Source organism: Magnolia sinica, chromosome 5 (genome assembly GCF_029962835.1).
Source record: "Magnolia sinica isolate HGM2019 chromosome 5, MsV1, whole genome shotgun sequence".
In the NCBI taxonomy this organism is placed as follows: domain Eukaryota; kingdom Viridiplantae; phylum Streptophyta; class Magnoliopsida; order Magnoliales; family Magnoliaceae; genus Magnolia; species Magnolia sinica.
Window position 1 is genome coordinate 27,095,285 of NC_080577.1, and position 18,386 is coordinate 27,113,670.

At 39.1% G+C, this 18,386-nt stretch overlaps 1 protein-coding gene across 5 annotated transcripts in view; it reads right to left on the minus strand.

Annotated features, from left to right (window-relative positions):
• The window catches only part of LOC131245837 (uncharacterized), a 28,628-nt gene extending 12,224 nt beyond the window's left edge, over positions 1-16,404 (minus strand). The window contains exons 1-6 of one of the 5 annotated variants that reach the window (XM_058245557.1): positions 16,155-16,390; positions 13,165-13,279; positions 12,213-12,301; positions 11,392-11,551; positions 11,145-11,283; positions 1,293-1,386 (exon numbers count right to left, since the gene is read on the minus strand). In XM_058245557.1, coding sequence (XP_058101540.1) covers positions 1,293-1,386; positions 11,145-11,283; positions 11,392-11,551; positions 12,213-12,301; positions 13,165-13,279; positions 16,155-16,221 — 664 coding nt within the window. In that variant the 5' untranslated portion in view covers positions 16,222-16,390. Of the gene's footprint in view, positions 1-1,292; positions 1,463-11,144; positions 11,284-11,391; positions 11,552-12,212; positions 12,313-13,164; positions 13,280-16,154 lie in introns of all 5 variants that reach the window. The other 4 variants (XM_058245558.1, XM_058245561.1, XM_058245559.1 and 1 more) reach the window with 4 other exon arrangements.
• Between the last annotated feature and the right edge of the window lie 1,982 nt (positions 16,405-18,386).

Below are 18,386 nucleotides of genomic sequence, written 5' to 3' on the forward strand. Positions count from 1 at the left end.
AATCAATAGATAAGAAAGAATGATAAGTAAACATATCTCTCTTAGAAACAGATCACATGGAGCAGATCAAAGCAATAATTGGCCAATTAATTGCACAGTATAAATCTGCTATAAGAGAAGTGGTATTCCACATGGAGACAACAGAGGGTGGGAGGGAGAGAGAGAGAGAGAGAGAGCAAAGCAATAATTTGGCAATTAATTGCACAGTATAAATCTGCTATAAGTGAAGTTGTAATCCACATGGAGACAATATAGATCAGCAGTAATAAGTACCCTAAGATTTGGCGATCCCACTGATGATGTCATGTGACAGAAGGATGGCTTGGAATCAAGAATTTGCTCAATTCGTTCGTATGTAAACCACATGATATTGAGTCTACAAAGGAAATCTAAGAGACAGCCAAGTTGACCTCTTGGGATGGTGGAGGCATTGGAAAAGAGTGTGAGGAGGTTTGGCATTTGGCAGCCATGGCGACATTGTGGGTTATTTGGGGGGAGAGAAACAGAAGGTGCTTCGAGAACTAATTGGATATGGCAGATCGATCCTTAAAGCTTTGATTTGGGTTAAGGATTGGGCTTCAGTTTGAAGGACTTGGATCCTTTTGTCATTGTTGCCCTTTTGGGTCTTTAATTTCTTCCTTTTTGTTGTTTTTGTAGTATTCTTTTCTGCTTCCTTGGCAGTTTCTAATAAAGTTTTCATTACCTTTCAAAAAAAAGAAAAGAGTGACTTGGTCCAAGTCACTTGCTTAGGATAACTGTTTCTTCAATGAAAAGTTAAAAGGAGGACCGTGAGATGTGAACTCACGGCGACTGTTAGGAATCTAAAGGTCTTTAAACAGTGAATCAACTCACTTACTGATGTGCAGTTTAGCCATTTTATACTATTTATACTTTAATCAACGATTTTAATTATTATTATTAAGTAAATAATTAAATTTCATTATTAAATATCAAGTCGAATCAAGTAAAGACCCAGTAGAGTCTTCGAGTTGACTGACCCTGCTGGACATCGAGTCAAGTCGAGTTTTCAGGTTTTTGAACTATCTCCTAGTTGCCTTTAGCCTCCTGAGCTAACTTAAATGGTTAAGTCTTAAAATTAAGAATAAAAGTACCCAACAAAAAATTTACGAACATAAGATTAATTACCAAGCACTTTTGGGGTTAAACATTATATATAATGCCTTTGCTTACTATAATGAAACTCTGCCACTACAAGAGAGCTTAACGAGCTCATAAAGAAAAAATAAAAATAAAAATCAACATGTATCACTTTAACCAGGGAAAAAGCATACCTTTGATAATCATTCCAAGGTCCAAATCCTTTTTGTGATAAAGCAAAGGACTCCTAAAACCTTTAAATAACAAGCAGCATGCCCCATTTTTCATCTGAATAATCCAAGCCCCATGAATGAACAAGATAAGTAAGCAAATGGCCATAAAGAACGGCTTCGACAATAAGCAACTGCAAACATTAAAGTGAGTTGTAAATGACAAGAAGAATATTCAGAAGAAAGCACAAAGATGTCATGCAATTGTGATCAAGTTAAGTTTACTACTCATGTAATAACTTTAATATGATAGATACCGTTTGCCCCCTTCTGGTCTAGCACACAGTAGTTAGGCTAAAATGCAGAGTTAGACATAATCGTGTTGCAATGTGTGCAGTCTTCAGTAAACATGTATTTACTGGGCCTCTGCTATTCTTTGCAGCCGACTACTTGAGCATGATCTTTCAACCCTTCATCTGATGGTGGTGCATGTGCATGTATAGGTGCGAACTTGAGCGCCCATGTTTATTACCTAATACAAGGTAACTGCATGTGTATGTGTGCCTTGTGCTCTCAGTATGTGTGGTAACTGCCCTCCCATGACCCTCCCTTGCCAGCTTGCCCTTTAGGGTATGCATGTATCAGTTGGGTCGGGGGTTAGCACTAGTTGGGACTAGTGTTCGAAATATCGGTATCACGCTATGTATCGCACCCTTGAGATACAAATACGTATCAGTTATCGCGCGAGATATATCATCTGTATCGCATAATTTATCGTACTTCTTGGGAAACATGGGGAAACATTGGGGAGATGGTTGAATTTTTCAATGAAACTTCAGGGATTGTTAAAAAAAGACCTTAATACACACTTTTAAATCATAACATCTTTTTAAAAAAAGCGCACATAATAAATTTCCTTTGTATAGGGTCCTAAGGTATGCGATGTTTAACTGAACTAATGCAACTATATTTAAATTGAATTCATGACATTTATAAATGTATCAAAGACGTATGAAAACACAACAATTCATTGAAAATCAAAAGAAGAAGTAAAAATTGAAAAATATACATATTAATGATGGGGACTGGTTGTGGCCTAGACCCACATAGAGTTGCGCGGTGGCTCGTAATCATCGTCTACATCCCGACGGGACTGGGAATAGTACTGTTGCTCCACAAATCGACAATATTGTGCTGATATTTGTGTTTTCTCTTCATTCAAGTGTGTGTGACGTAATCAACAGGTTGTATGCCAAATAAACATTACAGTAAGCCATACAGAGTTTTTAATGGTGGGCATTCAATGACCATTGTTTTCTTGTGGTGTGGTCCACTCGATATTTGCATCTCCCTTATTTTTAGGCTCATCCTCTATAATGATCTGGAAAAATAGGTGGACAGCTAGGATAAAACACACACATGGTGCAGGGCCCACAGAGTAGTGTTAATAGTCACCTCGCTGCTGACATTGTTAGTATGCAATCCTTGTTGAATCATTCCACCGAGGTGGGTGAGACCCCTGATTGTGAGGGCCACTGTGATGTATGTGGCTACATCCACACCATCCAAACCTATTGGAAGCTCATTTTAGGCAATTATTCAAAATATGATGCAGATCCAAATCCTAGGTGGACCATAATACATGAAACAGTAGTAATCGACCATTAAAAACTTCACGTGGGCCACAAAAGTGTTAGATCGATCTTGTATTTTTCCGGTCTCTTCATCCAGATATTTGTGATATTATCAACATGTTAGATGACAAATAAACATTCCGATGGCCCCCATTAACTTTTTAATGGTAGGGATTCAATCACTAATGTTTCCTGTAGTATGGCCCACATAAGATTTGGATTTGCTTCATTTTTTGGGTCATAGCTTCTTCTTTTTTTTCCTACACACGCACACATACCCCCACACACTCACGCCATGGTGGGATTTCACCACCCATGGATACTCGAACCCTTGACCGGGTGTTGAAACTCCTGAGAGTCTACCACTGGAGCAAGAGTAAAGATCCTAAGATTTTTGGGTCATATAGCTTAAAATGATCTTTCAAAAGTATTGGATGGTGTAGATTTAAGACACATATATCACTGTGAGCCCCCACAATCAAAGTCCCATCCACCTCTGTGGATCCACGCCCACGGCCATAATTGCGCATTTGCTACCAAAGCCTTTTGCATGAAGTTCCTCCTTGGGAACCTAGGTGGGGCCCACTGTGATGTTTGTGAGAAATCCACTCTTTCCATCCATTTTGTTAGTTCATTTTAGGACATGATACCAAAAAAGAGCCGAATCCAATACTCAAGTGGGCCGAAAACGTTAGGATTGGCCATCCACAGTTGAAATATTCATGGGGCCACAGAAGTTTTGAAAATGCTAATATTTGTGTTTTCAGTTCATCCCAATAGGAATGACATTATGAACGGTATGGATGGCGTGTAAACATCAGTGTCGTCCCCAGGGAGGTTTCAACAGTAGGAATTTCCCTAACCACATTTTCCTTTAGTATGGACCACTTGAGTCTTGGATCCTACTCACTTTTGGTCTAATACAGTAAAATGATCTCATAAAACGGATGGATGGTATGGATTTCTCATGAACAACAAGTTGGGCCCCATGTACGTTTCCAACGTGGAAATTCCTACGAAAGGCTTCGCATCAGCACCGCATCAAATCCGCTTCCTGTAAAACTCGTGTACTAAGTAAACTCTATGGGGTCCACCGTGATTTATATATTTTATCCACTCCTTCCATCCATTTTACAATATAATTTTAGCGGTTAAGACCAAAAATAAAGCATATCCAAAGCTCAAATGGACCACACCACAGAGAACAGAGTGAATTGAATGTCCACCGTTGAAAAATTCCCGACCACAGAAGTTTTGGATCAAGCTTATATTTGTGTTTTCCCTTCATCAATGTTATTTTGTTCTTGTGAACAGTCGGATGACAAATAAACATCATTGTGGGCCCCTACAAAGGTTTCAATGGTGGAAATCATTATTCCCACTGTTTCCTATGATATGGTCCATTTAAGGTTTTGATATGCTTCAGTTTTGGGCTCAACCCTTTAAACGAACTGAAAAAACGGATGAACGGCATGGATAAACTAGATGCATTCACGATGGGCCCAAAAGCCCTATTAAAGAGTATCGAATCTACCGTTTAAAAATACCAGACAGAACTCCCTATTAAAGAAGGATCGGATTTCTCTCTCACAAAGAATGGCCTAAGCCATTTTTGAAGAAAGAGGGTTTCGCTACTTCTGGAACCCAAAATCCCTAAAATTTCGCCATTTTCGATGGCATTTTCGAAGAAACGAGGTTCCAGTCCTTCCGAAACCCCAAATCTCGTGGATTTCTTGAAGAAAAAGGGCTCCGATTACGCAATCTTCTCTACAAGTACTGAAACCCATCTCCGGCATTTTTATCATCGAAATGTCTGTCATACAATATGTAAATAATGCATGATATCCAAATCGTGACAATATCGACAAAAATTGTGCGATATCTTGCGATATATCGCACGATACAAACAATCCTTTTTTTAAATTTCTGAGTGCTTTTTGGGGGTTTCGTATCACTTGCATGCGATAACAATATTATCGGCCGGATATATTGGTCGATAGTATCGATATTACGAACACTAGCAATGTTCGAAATATTGGTATCACGTTACGTATCGCGTCCTTAAGATACGGATATGTATCGGTTATCGCACGAGATATATCATTTGTATCGGGTAATTTATCACAATTTTTGCGAAACATGGGCAAACAGTGGGGAAATGATTGAATTTTTCAATGAAACTTTAGGGATTGTTAAAAAAAAAAAAAGACCTTAACACACTTTAAATCATAACGTCTCAAAAAAGAAGTGCACGTAATAGGTTTCATTTGTATAGGGTCCTAAGCTATGCGTTGTCTGACTAAACTAATGCAACTATATTCAAATTGAATGCATAACATTTAAGAGTGTATGTGATGATCATTTCATCAAACACTCTAAATACTTCGAACTTAGTCTCAATTGAAAGCTGGTTGAAGGGAAATTTCGAAAAAAAAAAATATTTTTTTTTTCTGAAAATTGACAAGGGCTTAACAAATCAGTAGATCAGCCCCTCATGCTTGATTTCATGTTTGGAGTGCAACAAGGCAAGCAATTTGGGAGGAATTAGGGAAATTTCGAATTTTCCCCAAATCAGACCACCTACACAAATTTTGAAATTAGAGTGTATGTGATGATCATTTCATCAAATACTCCTAAATACTTCAAAATTAGTCTCAATTGACAGCTGGTTGAATGAAAATTTTGGAAAAAAAAAAACATAGAGAACATGAAGAACCAACGGATATCGAAGTCAAAGCTCTAATTTCATGATTTTTCAAGCAAAACATGAAAAACCAATGGATTTGTAATCATTTGACACTGATTTAACATAATTTCAACAAAAAAAAGGGGGGATTGGAAATTGAAAATGCTCATCGGATCGAACATGTGTGATATATCGGCACTACCCAAGTGTTTCGTATCGCACAAGTGGGATACAAGATATATCAGCCGACATCGGCGATATTTAAAACATTGCTCTCAAGCATTTGATCTCTTATTGGGGCTAGTCCTAGGCTACTTCCGATAATCTCATTCTTGATTCAATCCTTCCCTGCTTTTATAGAATCAACGATAATTCTATCATTCCTAGCCTTTCCACATCCATCTCCAAATCCTCATCTCTGCAACACTCGTTCTCTGCTCATGTTGTTGCCCAAGTGCACAACGCTACCCTTGTAGCATAGCAGTCTTACAGATTTTTCCCTTGAGTTCCATTGGCATGGATATAGGTACAACTAATAATCCCTAAAAGTCAATCAAAAGAAGCAAAGGGCTGCTTGACTCTCACAGAGTGAATCAAAAGGAGTCCATAAGCCCCTTCATCATGAGAGTTTGGTGAATAATTTTGTGAACATGCAGGGTGGGTGGGATCAGTCCCCTTTATACCGGCTATGTTGATCATGTCTCCACATCAGGTTTTCAAGAATTCTCCACATCTACGCCTCATTTTGTGCTTAACATCGATGCACATCCCAAGGCTTTAATAACTGTTGACATAATTGGGCCATATCCCTCTGTGCCATAGGCCATTCCCTTCACTTGGGCTTCACTTGGGCCATGGGCCTCATATTTCCCTTTTATTAGTTCTCTTTTATTTTTGTTCTTTTTTACCCTATTCTCTAAGGGTGGTTTATGTAATTTAGCCATTCACTTAATACATATATATATATATATATATATATATATATATATATAGAGAGAGAGAGAGAGAGAGAGAGAGAGAGCTAGACATCCAAGTCTCAGTATCTTTTCTTCCCAAGTTCTTTGTTTCCTCTGACATAGTATCAGAGCAAGGTCCCCAAGGTTTCTAATCTCTTGATCGCTTCCCCTGCTCTTCTGCTCCTCTTCTTTTTCCTTTCATACATTCTCTCTTGGTTTGAGTCTTAACCTTTTTATCACTGATTGTATGTGATTTGTGAGGGGTCATCCTATGGCTATGGTGTCTTGGAGATCTTGCTCAAGTTTTTGCAGGAAATTCTGATTGATCAAGTCTTTAACAATTTAAGGCTGGTGTGTTTTATTAAAAACAACAATAGGATTTTCCTGGAAATACAAGACTGACGTGTTCCTTTTGGTTAGATTAAAACAGTAATAAGAGTTTGCTGGTTAATTATCATTTAGACAGTTTTTTGGGCATATTTATTCCATATTTACAAGAATCTCCTTGTGGTAACCCTAGTTTTTTTTCCAGATTTGTTTTCTTTTAGGGCGTGTTTGGATCTGTGATTACGGTCGGAAAGTAATGTAAAACCTGTCATCATTGCACTACGACGTCGTTTGGATAAAAGCCTGCAGTGGTGGCATTTCGGCTGCCTGTTGTAAATAGGAGAGAAGTCCTCATAAACTAGTTTCTGACAGAAAATCCAGGATGGGTATTACAACCATCCCCTCACTAAAGTCAACATGACCATGCTTTTGTGGAGTGCAATGCATGTGCACTGTAGTAGTTGTGCTCCATCATAGACTCCTCTATAAATTTTTATTTTAAAATAAAAAATTAAAAAAAATAAAAAAAACATTGGATGCCCCAATAGCCCTCCTCTCAAAACCTTCTCCTTCAGGACCGGCGAGTTGCCAAACTCCCCCATACCCATCCACCACCCTTTGTGTATAACTGTATATCACCTCCGAACTCCCAAAACCATTGATTCGTGCCATTGTACATACCAATCTTCAGCTACAATGGTTAACCTGAAACTTGAGCAGGATCTTCTTCTGCCTCAATCAGATCTTCGAAGTCATTATCCTAAGGTCAGTGTTCGACATTAACCAGAGAATAGCCTTTCATGGGAAGACAACTACACCCTCCGACAGTCATCCTACCGTAGATGCCCAATAGGCTACTGCTTTCATTAAAAATGTCCATACAATGCACCGGCTCATGCAGGCAATACACGCAGTTGTCGACCTTTGGACATGCAAGGTTATGGAGGTGGCCCTTACCTGATGCCCCCTTTCGAACTTGTGTAATGGCCACAGTGGATCTTTTACTATTCCCTTCCGGAGGGTGCTCCTGCTGTTGGATTCAGTACAAACCTGGTTTAGCAGCTATACCCCAAACTATCCATGTCAAGCTTGGGTTTAGGTGTAAGGCAACCAGAGTATCCACCCAGGGCACTAGAAAAATCAGCCACGGGATGAAATAGAGATTGCATCCAATAACTACCCAGCTCAAGTGATGATGCATGCAATATTTGTATATGTGCAAGACTTCTCTATGAAAGAGGTAATCCACTACATTCACAAATCTGTTGCAATCTGGCCTCGGGTTCAAATATTGAATGTCGGGCACCTTCTTTGTCTGATGGAATGTATGATGCACAGTGCATGCATGCACGCCAATCAATCATGTAGAGGGTCTAACATATACCAGAGGGTCTAACATATACCACATGCATGCATGTCAAAGGTCCGTGGGCCCTATGTGATATATACACTAACCATCCTTTTTTCAACAGATCATTTTAGGGCATGAGCCCAAAAATAAGGCAAATTCAAAGCTCATGTGGACCACACCAGAGAAAGCACTGGGGGATAATAACACCCACCGTTGTAACCTTCCTAGGCTAAACCATAATGTTTATTGGCCAACTAACCTGTTCAGAACGACACATGGACCTATATGAAGGGAAAATACAAATATTAGCTTGATCCAAAACTTTTGTGGCCCCCAAGAAGTTTTCAATGACAGGTGTTTAATCCCCACTATTTTCTATAGTGTGGTCCAGTTGAGCTTTGGAATTGCCTCATTTTTGGGCTCATGCCCTAAAATGATTGTTACATGTGATGATGCTAGTGGGATCTTTGAATTGAGGATCTATCTTAGCAAAGTTTTAACATCAAAGATTTGGATCTATTAATATATTTTCTTGGCATTGAAGTCTCTCAATCGAATAAGGGTATTATTTTCTCTCGGTGGAAATATGCTCTTGATCTTTTGGCTTCTACTATTAATCTTGATGTCAAACCCCTAAATTCCTCCTTAGAGCTTGATAAGAAACTTTGGGTTGATGGTGGAGAACTTCTTGATGATCCTCGCATGTACCAATGCTCGGTTGGTCAGTTGATATATTTGACCATTACTCATCCTGACCTATCTCATGCAGTCAGTCTGGTGAATCAATTTATGCATGCTCCTCACTCCAATTATCCTGAAGTTGTTCGTCGCATTCTTCACTACATCAAGTCTTCTCCAGGTCATGGTATCCTATTTAATTGTTATACTAATCTGAATATTAAAGGTTATTCTGATACAGACTGGGAATGTTCTCCTGATGATTGCCGTTCTACGACAAGATATTGTACTTTTTTCAGAGGAAATCTCGTTATGTGGAAAACCAAGAAGCAAACCATTATTGCACAATCCGGTGCAAAGGCCGAGTACCACACTATGGCAAATACTGCATGTGAAATAAATTGTGGCTAAAAAGTTTTGTCATTGAATTAGGATTTCTGGCGAATACTCCTATACTCATGTATTGTGACAATTAGGCTACCATTCATATCGCTTCAATCCCATTTTTTCATAGAGGCACAAACTGAGGTTGCCAGTTGCATGATTTCTACTCTATTTGTTCCTTCTACTGAACAACTTGTTGATATCTTCACTAAGGCTCTTTCCTTTGAAGTGGGAGGACATATTGATGCAGGACCGATGCATGAACCAACTATCATGAGAGATCAAGTAGCAAAATTAAGATAATTAACAAAAAAAAAAACAAAAACAAAAAAAACAAAAAAAAACAAACCTTACCATAATCATCACAGATACCATAAAAACCAAAAGAACACCATGCATAATCTTAGCCTAAGTTACCAACATCGTCATACAAGATCATTAAATAAAAGGAAACTAAGATCTAATGGATGTAGGGACATCTAATTAGCATTGGGTATAATCCATCTCAAAGTAGAAGCCCTAATACACCCTAGGGCGAAATTAGGGTTAAGAGATTGAGAAATATAGGAATAAATTGGGTGAATTGGTTAAGGGGATTTGGGGAAAAGATAAGAGGGTTTTGATTTAAGGGTGATGGAAGACCAAAAAGGGCAAGGATTCACACGTGTGGCCGTACGGTCACACGTGTGGCGTGGGATGGATGGGTTTAGGTCGGTTAGGGTTTGGATGGTATAGAGGTAAGGAAAACATCGGTTTAGGAGAGGATGAAGACTTAGGATGGAAGAGTCAAAGAACTTGAAGTAAATACCTTAACGGATGGAAGAGAGATAAAGATGTGAGGATAAATGGAGACCTCACACCTCCGTTGATGAAGATTAGCCTCGCACCAATCTCCCTTCCAAATCACATGGAAGTATCTTCAAATCTCATAAAGATGAAAGAAGAATAAGAAAAAAGCAAAAACCTCTTTCTTTCTTTTTTTTCACAAAACCTAATGAAGGAAAGAGTCACACGCCCACCCTCTTTTTATAGCTTCACCAAGTTTCACTTATTACAAAAAACACCTTGTCTTATGAAATTTTAATAAAAATTGCCTTAATCTAAAGAGAATCTACTAAATCACTCATAAAGGTGCCCAAACATAAAATAATCACAACTAAATCCTAAAAGATGATAAAATCTAAAAAATTGATGTGGACAATTCACGATCAATGGGCCAATCATGTGATCAATGCGATCCAACAGCCCAATCGTCACGTTCCTCCAATCCAACGATCTAGATCACTCCATAAAGCAGCCCATGTGCATCTTTCCAGTTTGGGGTCTTCCAGATGCTCACACATGCACATGGGGTCTTCAGCACGATCATGGGTACTCGCCTAGCCACAGAAAAATTGGTGCGGCCCGCCTCCTCCTCTGATACGTACAGAAGAGTGTACATGACGTGATGTCCTCGTCACATATTCAAGGCAAGCTGGACATGATTGATATCCATGCCTCAGCTTGAGGGCGGGTGTTGACATAATATAGCCATGAGCCCATTCCCTTGGGCCTCTAGGTTGGGCCATGGGCCTCTTATTTTCCTTTTATTAGTTCTCTTTTACCATTTTCTCTAAGGATAGTTTTTGTAAGTTTCTCATTCACTTAATTTATAAGGAGAGAGCTAGACATCTAAGTCTCTTAGTTTCTTTTCTTACCAAGTTATTTCCTTCTTCTAACAGTTACATAATGGGAAAGTTAAAATCTGCCTAAGCCAATTACACCCGTGCAAGGTAACCTTCTTTCTAGAGAGATTCTTCAATTATTGACATCAAAAATATTTTGTAAAACATGATGATTGAAAAAGGAACAGTAACTCACCTCAATAAAATCCTTATTAGAAAACAAGATAGGAAACGTAATATACTCCTTCATGACCGTCTGGATTACACGAGTTTGAGCGGCAACACAAGACACTGAACTACTAGACTGAAAACCAAAAACATGAAGACTTGGATACCTGCAATGAGCAAACATTAACTATCTTAGACAAATTTACCCTTGATTTTTACAATTTTTCCATGTCAAAAGTTTCTAGAAAGACAGACGTAAGGTTCTACACAACTACCTCTGCTGAAGCAATTTTACTCTTTCAAACATTATTATACGATCACAGCCAAACATTATAGGATCCTCAAGGAACCCACCCACAACAACCAGGAAAATCCCATCCCTGCTGAAGGAACCCTGACTTTCCACAGTTCTATTCAGCCAACGGTGATGAGGACCTGTAATTTCATCGGAAACAAAAACATAATAAGATGCTTCACACATTGTGGAAGGGAACTATGAAGCTAACTGGGTACAAATAGGTGGTTAATACCAATACTGCTGAAAACAAGTTCACCCCTACTGCTTAGTTTCTGTTTGAGTTAGCGGCTATGGATATCATCAATAAAATCCTCAACCATGATATGTAAAAATAATGTCATCAGTTTAGGATAAATGACACAATTATTTTCTAGTCATCAAGCACTCTTATCCCTATATGCATGACACACATGTATGAGATCCCAGCCATTCATCTGTTGGGTCCTAGCAAACAGGGCAAGGGATGCTTGGGGTGGGGGGGTTCTGCTTATCTGCATCTCTTGTGATTTTTCACACGTGGTCCACCAAAGACCAACTGATGAACACTGGATCTCATTCATGTGCAGCATTTTAGTTGTGTATTGAAATCGAGTGCCAGGCGACTAACTTTTATATTAGCATTAAGCAGTGGAACCTTTCCCTCAGTTTATAACTTGATAATAACTGCCCACTAATCTCTAAGAAAGAGCTAACCAGGGACATATAGTCACCAATCAGCCTAATTAACAGCCATTAAGGAATCTTACCTAACTGGTAATAACTAATAACATATTAAAAAGTTACATTCAAGGAGACTACCTTCAACCTCATCAAGAGTGGACTCGATGAATGTCAAAAAATCTACTTCAGGAAAAGACTCATGTGTAGCTTCTGTGACTGTCGAGCACCTAAAAAATAACTGTTATTGGTAAGTTAGAAGTGTCATCAACTGTTACATCTTACACTACCTACAATTCCTTCTTTTCTTTTTTTCAAACTGGTGGTCTAACTACCATTCTCATCAATGAAGTATCAGAACTTCACAAACTGGGAGCAAAAACAAGAAGTAAATCATTCAATCACTGCAATAATAGTGCCTGTTTGATCATACAGTTCACTGCATTTTTTATTTTTTTTTGACAGGACAGAGAATAATCACATTCCATTCTAGGCATGTTTGGGATTAGGGAAATGAGAATATGGATATAGTAAATCTTGTCGAATTCATGGATTTGCATTCGATTTGGATTTATCAAATCCTAAAGTCCCTTGTTTGGTAATCAAGTTACAAATCCATAGATTCAGGGAGCAATTACTGCAACGGTGAAGCATTTATTGCAAAGGCATAGCTTTTCTTGCTCTTGGAGGAATCTCTCATTTTGTGGATTTGAGAAGTCTTTTAGTTTTTTCGGAGATTTGGGTGTGACCGAAATCCATGGATTTATGGGGGTATTGGATTTGGGAAATCCACAAATTTTGCAAATCCCCAACCAAAAACAAACAGGAAAATATTAAATCTGTGGATTTCCAAAATTCCTCACCCAAAACAGCCCCTAAAGAAAGATAAATACCATTGAAAAGTACAAGGGCAACAAAACATGAAAAAGAACACAGTCAACAATGGTATAAGAAATTGATCCACATGTCAGCAAAAGATTATCAGCATAAACATACGTCTTGGAGAAAAAATAAACACTTCTCAAAGAAATAGTTGAATATGAAATCAGAATATTGATCTTTTGTAGGAAGAATATCTCAATTCTTTGTTTACCTGTGAACATGACACCCCCTTTCTATGATGCTTGCATTTGCTTTTACCCATATGGAAGATAAAGGGTTTGCAAATGAAGAATGAAACATTCCTCTAAACTGTTGATTAGGAATACCTGAGCAGTTAAACAACACGTAACAAATTAGCATTTCTAAGACACCATACGCAAGGCAAGACTGCATTTGGGAAAATGAAGATGGAAAAAACCGTTGTGCTAAACAATTAGAAAGTTGGTAAGGTGATTTTAGGTTTAGCTTATCACCCAGACTTACTTATCTCTACCCATACAACTTGCATAACACACCCCACATGCACATAACTTATCTCCAAACAGTGTTTTCAGTAGCGCTCATAGCGTAGCATACGCTACATAGTGTAGCATAGCTAAAACGCAACGCAGTGCTTGCAAGCAGCATAGCTCCCTAGAAGCGTAAGATACAGGGCATGTAGCATAGCGTACAATGTAGCGCAAGTAGCGTATGCTACCTGAAGTCTCCTCTCTTTTTTTGAGTTTTTCTTCTGTGCTAATTCAACACCTATCTTTAAATGGTGGTGGCTCATCCCCATCACACGTGGCACTACATTAGATCAATCTAGTCCATCTAAATTGTGGTCCATATCATGGATAGAGCACTTAGATCAATCTGAACCATTCATATTGTGAATTTGTAATGTTTCAATTTTTTAAAATTATATATATATATATAAGGTCACACTTGTCTAAAGGCAAAAAAAGACAGAAATTTTGCATGGAAATGTGGTTGACAATCCGGATTTGCGGTAAAAAAAAAAACTCAAAGGAATTATGCATTTTGTAAATTTTATTATATTTTCTATTATTTTAATTTAAAAAATATGAAGTATCTGATGCAACCAAATGGCCACACCTGCCGATTGATCAAGATTTGAAGAAAAGGCAGGCATCTCATGCGAGCACACTTCACACGTGTGTACAAGAAGAAGACCACCTTCTTCTTCTTTTTTAGCCATCATCACTTCCTATTTTTTTCAAATCTTTAGATTAGGAAATCTTCTCTTTCTTTCATATCTTTATTTTTAGACAGAATAATTTTAAATATTTTCTTATATAAGTATCTTCTTATTTTGGGAATTTTCTTAATTAGAATGTTTTGTTATTTAGATGTTTTCTTATTTTCATAGATTTTTAGATTCTATAACTTTTATTATAGATTGTAAGGTTTGATTATAAATGGGGCCTATGGCCCATGGAATAAGACAAGTTGATCAATATTTTCTTTATAAAATTTTCTTCTTATCTCTACGGTGGCTGTTGAAGGAAGGGAAAGTGATCTCTAGTTCTAGACTAGAGGACTGTTGAGCTTGCTCATAGTCTTGCATTTGTGATCTCTACCATTCGGCTAGAGAATTGTTGGATCTTTCCCATAATCTCTTTCTTTTCTTATTGATTTATTTGCTTTTCCTTTCGGGTTTGCATCGGTATCGTGTAACTTACGCTATACACTACACGCAATAGAGGGCTATACGCTACACGCTACTTAAAACACTACCTCCATACCCTACCATGTTTGTAGTATAGAATAGTAGAATAATTGCATGGACCCAAAACTACATATACTAGTTGAAAAGATCAGCTGGTTTAGGGAACAGAGGATCTAATAAGCTACTACATTTATGCAACGAACATTCTGAATACAACCACACTTGGATTTAGTAGATACAACCTAGGTTTAACATTACAACAGGTCAAGACCCATGAAATTCATAAAAATAACAAAGATCATTTCAGAATTAAATTCTCTCTATGTATTGGAATGATCCACTCATCAGCACACTATTTTAGACACAGGCAGACATACCTCATCAACAACCCATTGTCATGAAGAATGGAATTCAAGGGTGCTTTGGAAGTAATTATATTTGCATTGAGAAGAATGGCCATTACCCAAAAACTAAGAGAAATCATTTCTATGTTTGCATTGAGAAGCATCACCATTGCCCAAAAAGTAAGCGAGATCATTTCTTCAAATTGACGAAATGAGCTCGCTTGCCATTTGGATGCTAGTTTGCCTGACATTCTCCATTCTTCTCAATATAGAAAGCGGTTCCCAACTTCCTAACAAAGCTCCATTTCCAATATAAATGCGAGCATTGTTTGAACAGGGTTCAGTTAGAATTTGCACCCTTTTCCAGACAATCCCAAGATCCAATATTTTCATATGGCACTAATCACGTGTATCCTCACACTATAACAATGGGCTTGTCCCATCTCTAATAAAACTTTTCCTTTTCTTGTTTGTAACTTTGAAGTGTTTACATGCACCTCAATGGACGGTGTGTGCCCATCCACCTCAGGCACACATGCCAATATATCACATGTTTGCAATATCTGAGCCGCCCGCAAGGTAAGCCCAACCATGAAGATGACCAGCTGCAAAATCAGAACGATCCACTCATCAGGTGGGCCCAACTGGTCAAACTAAGAAACAATGGATGACACGGTTCAGCATACCCATGTGGCCCACCTGATGAGTGGGTCAGCATGATTTTCGGACCAGGTGATCTTCATCGTGGGTTCCACCATTTGCACAGCCCAGATACCGTACACCCGTGACATGTTGGCATGTGTGCCCAAGACAGACAGTAACATAATGTCCATTGAGGTGTATGCAAACATGACTCTACTCAACTAATCCTTTCCTTCACAAAGCCCCTTTTAACGCAAGCAGCAGTACAGTAACTAACCATGTATTCAGATGTCACCTTCAATCTCACGTGATATTTTTCAATGAATTATCATTTGAAATGCAGTATATGCAAAATCATTACATAAAACAGCAACAGAAATTACGATTCATCGTTAGAATGAATTCGCGGATAGGAAATGGAATTTCACGTGAATGATCAGAATACAAGGGGGAAGGATTCAAGAACAGAGTGTAGGGATTGAAATGGAGTATGATTTTGGTTGGAGATGAAATGGCGACGTAGAAAAACTAAGATTGGATTACCTGAGATGAAGAAAAATCGAGGTAAAAGCCGTGAGATTTCTCTGAGGCGGCGGAATCTGAGAGCCATGAGAGAGAGAGAGAGAGAGAGAGAGAGAGAGAGAGAGAGCAGGGGCTGAGGCCTGAGGTTTTGGGTTTTTGCGGGTGTGATAGCCGGGAAAAAAAAAAACCTAGAATACTTCGCTACTCTGCCGGAGTGTAGTTGATGATACGCAGGTGACCAATCCCATAGTCAGACGATCAAATGAGCGTATTTTTATTATGCCACATGTGCAATTTACGATCAAATGAGCGTATTTTTATTACGCCACATGTGCAATTTCTTTGTGCCTGCGTATTATGCGTCACTCTCTGACAGAGTATCAAAGCGCCCCTCTCTCTCTCTCTCTCTCTGTTCAAGTTGGCTACTTGGATGAATCAACCGTGTGATTTTACCATCTGGGAGTCCATCGTCGAGCTGTATAGGAACCGAGTGAGCTCAGTTAGCTTGCTCGACTGGACTCGAAAAAACTCAAATCGACTCGGTTTGAAACTGATTTCCAATCGAGTCAAGTTGATTTTTTACGTTCTAAAAAATTCCAAGCTGAGTTCGAGCATGTCCAAGCTCAACTCAACTCGACTCGAGATTAGCTCGAACCTAACTCGGTTCGGCTCGGGTATATATAATATAATATATTTTATATATAAATACTCAGTCGTTACCAAAAAAAAAAAAAAATCATAAATCCCTAAATCATATTCTAGCCTCCAGTCGTCCAGTGTCTGACCCTCTCTCTCTCTCTCTCTCTCTCTCTCTCTCTCTCTAGTGTCCAGCATCCGTCGGACCCCACCCGACTGACCATTGCCCTCTCGGCCTCTTTCCTCTCTCTTCGTTCTCCAGCATTCGACCGACCAAGCGACTGCACTTTATCCTCTCTTTCCAGCCTAGGGCGTACGATCACTTTCAGGTACTCGCCTTCTCATCTCTCTCTCTCTCTCTTATATTTCTATTTATCCATTCATTTCCCTCTCATTGCCTTGCCGAACGACCGACCGCTGTGGCGAGCACTATTGCGCAGCACGCCAACAACGCAGTGAACCGAGATTCAATCTCCAATCTCACCTACAAACGATAAACAAGAAGAAATATATACTATAAACAGAATCAAAGCATTTCAAACAAACCACAAGACAAGATATACGTGAAAAAACCCCAACAAGGGTAAAAAACTACGGATGCAAACTTTCACTATGAAGAAAAACGAAGATTACAAGTCAATATACTAACCTCTCCCTTGGAAGTACAGAGAAAATCATTTGCCCACACCTTAGAATTATTTTTCATACCCTAGAAAAGCCCTAGGGACACCTATTTATAGTTTAGGCAACTTCTCTTTCGCACCTCTGCGAAAACCGACTCAAAAATCCACAGTCCGCATCAAATCCGGAAATGAATTTGCGTAACCACGACTGGTCGAGTAGGCTGCTCGACTGGTCAAGCGGACCCTCGACCGGTCGAGCATGGGCCACAACCGGTCGAGCACCTCGGAACCCAAAACCTGATGCTCGCTAGACTTTGAGTCGAGCCAGTCCTCGACTGGTCGAGTGGGCCACTCGACTGGTTGAGCAGGGCACTTGACTGATCAAGCAGTCCCCAAATGTGGCTCCAAATCTCAACAATCTCTCACTTGGAGACACATCGCCATAAACCTTCGTCTTCTACATTCAGAGTGCATCACCTCCCCGTCTTCAAGCCTGAAGACCAATCAAAACTGAATAGAACTTCGGCTTCTCCCATGTGACCGCCTTGGTCAGCATATCCACAGGATTCTCATTTGTATGAATCTTCTTCAGAGCAATCAATCTATCTTCTAGTAACGAATGTATGAAGTGATATCTGATGGCAATATACTTAGTCCTTGAATGAAAGGCTGAATTCTTCGCCAAGTGTATTGCACTCTGACTGTCACTGTACAGCTTGCAATCCACTTACTTCTTACCTGACTCTTCCTTAAATCCTTGCATCCACACCATCTCCTTGCACACTTCTGTAGCTGAAACATATTCTGCTTCCGTCATACTGATAAATACTATCTTTTGTAACTAAGAGACCCAACTGACTATAGCACTACCCAGAAAAAAAACATAACCTGTAGTGCTTCTTCTGCTGTCGATATCTCCTGCCAAATCTGAATCCACGTAGCCTTGTAGCTTGATTTTCGATCCTCCATAACCTGTAGTGCTTCTTCTGCTGTC